Raw genomic sequence first — 9,192 nt, 5'->3', positions numbered from 1 at the left:
GATCTGTCTCAAATCTATAGCATATACTATATAAAACATCATACAACTGACAATCACTTTTATGCACCATCATTAACAATATACTAATTATATTGTGTCCATAATTCTAATTATCAAACGTATGTATTATAACATGTATTTGTGGCGACCCAGTTGGCTGTGCATTTATTGAATTTAAAAAGTAAAATTCAATTTCAAATATTTTTAAGTTTTTGTTTTGATTGATGAGAACGTTTCGATTTTTCTCTCTGTAAAAAGTTGAATAAAAGTTTATTAACATTGAAAATTTTTAGAGTTTTATTAATTAGCAAGGTGAACAGATCATTGCTAAATTGGTGACCCCGACGTGATCTCGAAAAAGTTTAAATTTAGAAATATTAACTTCTGAGCTAAATATCTAATTATCGAGCTGTGATGTCAGTTGCAGACGAAGGTGTAGTTATGGCTTCTGATAGTGGAAGTGTCGTAAACCGTGTAGCAGTGAAGGTGCCACCGTTTTGGCACGAGCGACCGGAGATTTGGTTTGCTCAGATCGAGGCGCAATTTGCAGTAGCTGCCATTACGAGTGACATCACACAGTTCAACACGGTAGTAGCAGCGATTGAGTCAAGTGTTATCGCCGATGTAAGTGATGCAGTGCTTCATCCTCCTGAAACTGGAAGATACGCTAATTTAAAGGCTTGCATCATAGAGCGGTACAGTGAGGGCGAGCAGCGGAAGATTCAACGGTTGTTGTCAGAAGTTGAACTTGGTGATAGACGCCCAACACAGTTGCTAACGGAGTTGACAGCGTTAGCTAAAGACAAGGTGAGTGATGAGTTCCTTAAGTCTCTTTGGCTGAAGCGTTTGCCACCACAAGTGCGCGCTATTCTGCAGGCATCGAACGTGGCACTAGCAGAACTGGCGAAATTAGCAGACCGTATTTGCGAGGCGGGTGATTTTCAACAGATAGCTGTAGCGTCAGCCTCTGATTGTCCAGCCTATTCTGAGAATGCTGTGATTTTACGAAGGCTTGAGCAAATCGAACAGCGTCTGAGTCGTTTGGATTTACGTCGTAGTGAGTCGGTGCAAAGTCGATCGTCATCGAGGAGGCGTAGGCGAACTCGTTCCCGACCAGGAAGTCATCCAGATTGGTGCTGGTATCACGAAAGGTTTGGTGATAGAGCTAATGCTTGTCGGCAGCCCTGTAGTTTTGTGGCAAGCTCTCATCAGTCAAAAAACTAGGCACTCCTTCTACGTCGTCGAGCCGAGAAGGGGTTAGTGTTCGTATAGCTCGACTTAGTATTAAAGATCCCGCCACGTCGACCGTTTTCCTTATTGATACTGGTGCGGACATATCAGTTTTACCGAAGTCGTTCTGTCGTTGGAAGCAAAGGGCTAACAGTGTTGCATCAGTTAATTTATATGCCGCTAATGGTACGCCTATTCAAACATTTGGCGAGCGTCGACTGCTTTTGTCTTTGGGTTTGCGTAGAGATTTCCCGTGGACGTTCGTGATTGCGGATGTTAGCTGCCCTATTGTTGGAGCCGACTTCCTTAATCACTATGACTTGTTAGTGGATTTGAAAAGGAAGCGGTTAGTTGATTCGAAGACGACTTTGATGATGAAGGGTAAGGCTGCTGTGTCTCAAGAAGATACTGTGCGTGTGTGTGGTTCAGTTTCAGCTTATGCTGAGCTGGTTAATGAATACCGTGATTTAGGCATTATGAGTGCAAATCGGATGGGTTTAGTTACTAAGGTTGAACATTGCATCGAGACATTTGGTGCGCCGTCATTTGCTCGTCCCCGACGTTTAGTTGGAGCCAAACTTGAAGAAGCCAAGAAGGAATTCCAATTTTTAGTCCAGACAGGGATTTGTCAACCTTCGAAAAGCTGTTGGGCAAGTCCACTTCACATGGTTCGCAAAGGCGATGGAAGTTGGAGACCGTGTGGCGATTATCGCATGCTCAACGCGCAAACTAAACCTGATCGGTATCCGATTCCGTTCATTCATGATGTGACGAGTATTCTTCATGGTAAAACTATGTTTTCGAAGATAGATTTGCAGAAAGCGTATCATCAGATACCGCTTGCTCTGGCAGACATTCCGAAGACAGCTATTACAACTCCGTTTGGCCTGTTCGAGTTTCGCTTTATGACTTTCGGTCTCCGTAATGCTGCCCAGACGTTTCAGCGTTTTATGAATGAGACTCTAGGTGATCTTAATTTCGTTTTTGCGTACATCGACGATATTTTAATTGCGTCAAAAGATGAAGCAGAACACAGAATGCATTTGCGACTGGTTTTAGATCGACTTAGAGAAACTGGTTTGACCGTGAATTTTGCCAAGTGTAAGTTCGGCTGTTCCGAGATCGAGTTCCTTGGGCACGTTATTAGTGCAAAGGGTTTACGTCCTCCGGAGAGTAAAGTTCAAGCTGTTCGTGATTTTCCTCTGCCAGCAACGGTTAAACAGCTTAGACAATTCTTAGGCATGGTGAACTTTTATCGGCCGTTTCTGCGTAACGCTGTGCAGAATCAGCAGCGGTTGTTTCATCTTACACCAGGTAACCGCAAGAATGATAAGTCGGTGATTTCTTGGACTCCAGAAGATGTAGAGGTTTTTGAGGCTTGCAAGAATGATCTTGCCCAAGCTACGTTGCTTAACTTCATGGCTCTGGATGCACAATTGACGCTCACGACTGATGCTTCAGACGTTGCGGTGGGTGCTGTTCTCCAACAAGTAGTGAAAGGTGTTACTCAGCCATTGGCATTTTATTCAAAAGGTTTGAGTCCAGCGCAGACTAAGTATAGTGCTTATGATCGTGAGTTGACTGCTATCTATCAAGCTGTCCAGCATTTTAAGTATGCATTAGAGGGACGTGATTTCGTCATTTTTACGGATCACAAACCTTTAACGTTTGCGTTCAGGCAAATAAGTGAGAAGGCATCTCCTCGTCGTGCAAGACAGCTGGAGTTTATTAGTCAGTATTGCACTGATATTCGTCATCTGGCTGGTGCAGATAATACGGTGGCTGACTCTTTGTCTCGGGTTGCTACGGTTCAGTTGGAGGCAAATGTTATTGAGTTAATTGCTGAGGGGCAGAAGACTGATGCAGAGTTGCTCGCTCAGCTGAAGAGCCAGTCTGAAGATGGGGTTGGGTTGAAGAAGTTGAGATTGCCGGATTCGAGTATTGAACTGTACTGTGATGTGTCAGGCAGTCGTGTTCGTCCTTTTGTTCCCGCAAACTGTCGGCAGCTGGTACTCTCAAAACTCCACGGTTTGGCTCATCCTGGTATTCGAGCAACGCGGAAATTGGTGCAGGCTAGGTATGTTTGGCTTGGTTTGGTTAAGGATGTAGCTGTGTTTGTGCGTAGTTGCATTGCGTGTCAGAAGTCCAAGATTCAGCGGCATACTAAAACACCAATTGGTTCGTTTGCTGATATTGATAGTCGGTTCCAGCATGTTCATGTTGACATTGTGGGTCCATTGCCTTTGTCTCAGGGGAAGCGTTATTGTTTGACTTGCGTCGATCGTTTTTCTCGGTGGCCTGTTGCTGTGCCTCTGTCGGGCATTACGGCAGAAGAAGTTGCAGCGGCTTTTATCGACGGTTGGGGGGCAAGTTTTGGTTCTCCGCAGGCTATTACCACTGATTTGGGTCGGCAGTTTGAGTCTGCTGTATTTCGGGAACTGACGAGATTGCTTGGAGTGAAACACTTTCATACCACGGCTTATCATCCTCAAGCAAATGGCATGGTTGAACGTTTCCATAGAACATTGAAGGCAGCCATTCGATGTCATTCCTCAAGTAATTGGACGCAGTCTCTTCCGCTTGTGTTGTTGGGATTGCGAACGACACCGAAACTAGACCTAAATGCTAGTCCTTCAGAGATGTTGTTTGGAAATCCTCTTTGTGTTCCAGGGCAGATGCTTTCGGATTTCAAGCAGAAGTCGTCCGAGACTGATTTTGTGTCGGCGTTGCGAAGGGCTTTAGCTAAGGTTAAATCCGTTGAATCAACAAGACATTGTCATCCATCTGTGTATGTTCCGCGTGACATTATTAATTGTAAGCACGTTTTTCTTCGAGTGGATCGTGCTCGAGCTCCACTTGAGCAGCCTTACGAAGGTCCATTTGAGGTGCTGAGTCGTAGTGAGAAGACGTCTGTTATTGTTTGCCGTGGGAGAGAGGTGACTGTTTCGAATGATAGGTTGAAGGCGGCGTACTTAACGTGTGATGATCTTGAACAGGTTGTTCCAGAATCGCGTCAGCCTTCAGCGCTGTTGAATGGTGATCAGTTAGTGACTTCTGGTGATTCTAGGCGTGAATCCCTGTTGCCGATTCCGAAAGTGACACGAGCTGGTAGAGTAGTGCGTTTCCCAGCAAGGTTAGCGGAATTTCGTGATTAAGAGTGGTGTTGTCGACTTAGTTGTGGTGTCGCGTTGTTGCTAGTACTCCATCGCTAGGAGGGGGTACTGTGGCGACCCAGTTGGCTGTGCATTTATTGAATTTAAAAAGTAAAATTCAATTTCAAATATTTTTAAGTTTTTGTTTTGATTGATGAGAACGTTTCGATTTTTCTCTCTGTAAAAAGTTGAATAAAAGTTTATTAACATTGAAAATTTTTAGAGTTTTATTAATTAGCAAGGTGAAGAGATCATTGCTAAATATTAATATATCTACCTTCAGTTGTTTATATATTCTTATTCTCTCTTACAGAGACTACATATTATCATCTCTACGTACAACTACATAAACAAAAACGTAAGACTCAATATTTCAATAGCATCTTTAAATTATCTCTATTATACTGATCTGTCTCAAATCTATAGCATATACTATATAAAACATCATACAAAAGACAATCACTTTTATGCGCCATCATTAACAATATACTAATTATATTGTGTCCATAATTCTAATTATCAAACGTATTATATAATGTATTAATATATCTACCTTCAGTTGTTTATATATTCTTATTCTCTCTTACAGAGACTACATATTATCATCTCTACGTACAACTACATAAACAAACACGTAAGACTCAATATTTCAATAGCATCTTTAAATTATCTCTAATATTACTACATTTTATCATATATATCTATTAACTATTAAATAATACTAAAATTGATTTAAAATAAAATAATTTCATTCTAATACTTTATTGTAACAAATTACCTATTATATTATTCAATAATCAATTATATCCATATTACTATCTCCTCAATTCTCAATCTTCTCCTCCTCAATCTTCCTTAATTAACCCATTCTAAATAAATCTTTATCCATATCTTAATTTATATATAGCCTATCTTCTATATTAAAAATCCTAATTCCATCAATAATACCTCAAAAATTAACTTAAATTATATTTGTATAAATCTCGTAAACATAAAATATAAAAATTATAAATAAATGAATAATGTCACATAAATAAATTATTGTATCAATATACTATATTCTATTGAACATCTATACTTATATATTTTATTCATATAAACACTTCCTGTATACATTATTCACCAACTTATATATACCTTTATCAACTGTATCCAACAATTCTCATGTAATTAATTCAAACAGCATTTTATGTAATCCACGTAATATATAAATATATAATAAACAAAAACTATCATTATACCATCCAAACCTTAAAAATTGTTATCATATCACTTTTAAATAATATCTTATAAATATTAAAAAACTTTACCAATTTAAATTACAATGTAACCTATAATATTGATGACTTCACAAAACATGTAAAATATACCTAAAACCATACCTACTACTTCTTTTTTATTTTTATTTAATTCTATTTAATTTTAAAATTATCCTCTATTAAACATAACTAATTAGCCCAAAAAAATGGATATTAACTATACCGACGAAGAGTTGCAGATTGCAATCAAACAGCTTTAGATGAAAATTTATTTGATGAGCCTACTCATCAACCAAACCTTACTTCTACTCAAACTACTACACACCAGTGTCATATAGCTCCAATAATAACACCGAGAACCATCTCCGATCATATCCAATTACATGAGCATACATCTCAACCTTATTCAAATTCATCACACCTATATATATCAAGTAATTATTATCATTTATTTGTACTTCTAAAAATTATATTCCCTCCATATTAACAACCTTCATAAATATTAATTCATCTCCATTTTTTATTTCTTTATCTATTCATACATATGTTTGTAATTATTTCTTTACTCAACTATACAGATACTAACCCAGACTTACCTATACACATCAACACTCTACCTGCAATTAACACCCAACAACCTCCGATTTTATCTGCAACTACCTCATTCGCTATAACAAACAACTACACTTCAACCAATTTTAAAACAATATCAACAACCTCACATCTATCACAACCAAATCTTAATGGTAAAGTAATTATATACACTATTTCTTATCTTTTTTTATATTTTATAAAAATCATGTACAAGTCTCTATCACTATCATCTCAACCAATTATAATTACATAATTATTAAACCAAAATTAAAACTATTATCAAAAATATGAAATATCAAAAATTATTAAAAATGTTATACATTATTAAAAATACCATCATTAATCCATATTAAGTTATTGAAAAATTATTATATTGTTATAATTAAAATCAAAATATCCAAGAATATTCCAAAAACATTACTAATTATTACATATTATCAATATTATTATTAAGATATTAGAAATTATTAGAGATTACAGTCACAATAAAGCAAATAAATTTATAAAACAAAAATAGAGACTATACATGAAAAATTCTAATACGACATTCAATATAACGGAAATCTATGACTCCATTAAGAACTAATCTTATTTTGACCACCACTATATCATATTTCTCTAGCTTCAATAACTACCACCACAACAACAGATGTTTATTCTACAACCTTACCTTCCACATCATTCCGATCACGAGAAATAGTTATACACACAACTACCACCTCCGTACATCAAAATATTCCTTCTCTAGATCTACAAAATTATAATGTAAATAGCTCTAGTACTATATCTACTGCTATTTGTGCACCTGTTACCGTATCATCAAAACCAAATCTAAAAAGATTGTCAAAACGTCCTATACCACCTAATAGTATAACTATACCTAATTATCATCCACCATCCCTAGCATCTCTTTTCCCAAGGCCTTCTCTCCAACCATTTATGGCTTCATCTGTGCTATCTTTAACTCCCAAATTATTTACTACGCTACCAGATGTGTCCCAACTTATAAATCTATATCCTCGTGCCATACCTCGTGGTTTCACTAATCTCACTAACATAACTGTACCTATAGAGGCTCCAATACTTCTCAGTTTTGGACCCAAATATTGTCCAATAGCCCCTATGTCGATATTATGAAAAAACTAAGAACAAAGATATATTTCCAAGAAACATATACAAAGAAATCAAGGATATGTTAATTAGTAGACCTTCTTTACCATATCTATATGGTACAATAAAAACCCATAAAAATAATACCCATATACGCCCAATATGTAGTCCTATAGGGTGGTATATATCACCCCTACATAAATTAGTACATTATATATTAGACACAACACTCTCTGATCGTATATCATCACACAATATCTCCAACATTAATTACCTTACAGGCCATATATTAGGTTTACGACCAATACCTAATTATGTCTTGGTATCACTAGACATTAAGAATATGTATCCTAGTACCCCAACATTCCCTCTAATAAAAACTTTGCACAACTTAATGAAGCTACCATGTTTCAAAGAAAAATGCCCTGTTAAGCCAACTTGGCATCATATTTTTCTTTTTTATATGTATTAATATTAACTAATGTTATTTTTTAAATTAGAGATCAATCAAGTGTAACAAATGTTCTGTATCACGATAGAATAATCAATTGTAACAATTTATTTGTAACATTTGTATTGTTTTTAAAAACCTGTTTTTACATTGTTGTTGCTATTTTTTATATACGAAGAAATAAAATTATGGTTCGTGCGTTCACGTGCTTAACGAAATATCAATTGTCGATTTTTTAATTAATTTTTTCAATTTTAACAAACCCATTCGAACCGTGGGTAAAAAAAAGGAGGTGAATTGGTGCAAGAGCTCAGTATTTAAGGTTTGATCATAAACTAGGAATACTTTACAATTCACTCTTTTTTACATGCCCCATTCCACTCAACCTATTAGAACAATCAAAAGACTTCATCATAAAACATGGTAATTACTTTTCATTCGATGATAAATATTACCAACAACTCGATGGATTACCTCAAGTAGGTAGTGTTTCAGGCTTATTAGCTACTATATATATAGAATCAAAAAAAGAGATACATTCAAAATCTCTATTTAAATCATATCGTATCCACGCTTAGTGGAAATTCGTAGATGATATACTAATATATTTACCTCATTCAAATATTGAACCATTTTGTGAAGCATTTGCAAATTTCGTAGGATACAATTTAACCTACGAAACACCCAATCCATCATACCATAACTATCCATGCATATCATACCTATACAAAAAACCACAACAATCACTAAGGACATCCCATTATTCGTCGCATATTTCTTACCATATAAAGAAAGCAACAATATTATATTACTTACGGCGAATAATATATAGAACAAGTATAGAATATCTATTAAATGACTTATCTGATTGCATAAATCAATTATTGCTAAATGGTTATCCACTAATGCTAATAATGCATGAATTGAAAGCTTTAATACTAGGATATCCTTGTATATCCTCACCATACATCCAACATCCAGATCCCATTCGCATAAACATGCTATATATTTAACCATATGAAATACAAAATATAACACTGTATCCACATCTATCTATACCCATACCCATGGCCAAGCAGTATAACAAAAGCATAGTATATAGCTGTGAGGAAATATCCTCATTCTTACGCCAATCATTAAAATCTTTAAATGTAGGAAATCCAACTTTTTCTCATTCTAAAACCCTATTTTCATTATTACATGTCATTACGTTCTATACATTCAAATAGAAATCTGACACTCAAACACAAAATATTATTAACAACATGTAAAGATTGTGGTATGGGATTTTTATGTACAGGCAAAGGTATATCTAGCGAAATAATAAAAGGATATATTAAAAGATCTATCATCACCTCTATATAATCATTCAAAAACCTATCAACATACAATATCA

General features: G+C 35.9%; 1 protein-coding gene across 1 annotated transcript; it reads left to right on the top strand.

The window, feature by feature from the left end:
* The first annotated feature begins 414 nt into the window (after window positions 1-414).
* Window positions 415-1,224, top strand: LOC119684993. Its single transcript, XM_038099526.1, has one exon. It carries the CDS (start codon window positions 415-417, stop codon window positions 1,222-1,224), a length of 810 nt encoding a protein of 269 aa, XP_037955454.1.
* Window positions 1,225-9,192: the final 7,968 nt, after the last annotated feature.

Source organism: Teleopsis dalmanni, chromosome 1 (assembly GCF_002237135.1).
Source record: "Teleopsis dalmanni isolate 2A chromosome 1, ASM223713v2, whole genome shotgun sequence".
Taxonomy (NCBI): domain Eukaryota; kingdom Metazoa; phylum Arthropoda; class Insecta; order Diptera; family Diopsidae; genus Teleopsis; species Teleopsis dalmanni.
This window is presented reverse-complemented; position numbering and strand designations above follow the sequence as displayed.

What these genes read in the sequence shown, in the direction of transcription:
- LOC119684993 (XM_038099526.1), top strand. Translation starts at nt 415, where the DNA reads ATGTCAGTTGCAGACGAAGGTGTAGTTATGGCTTCTGATAGTGGAAGT.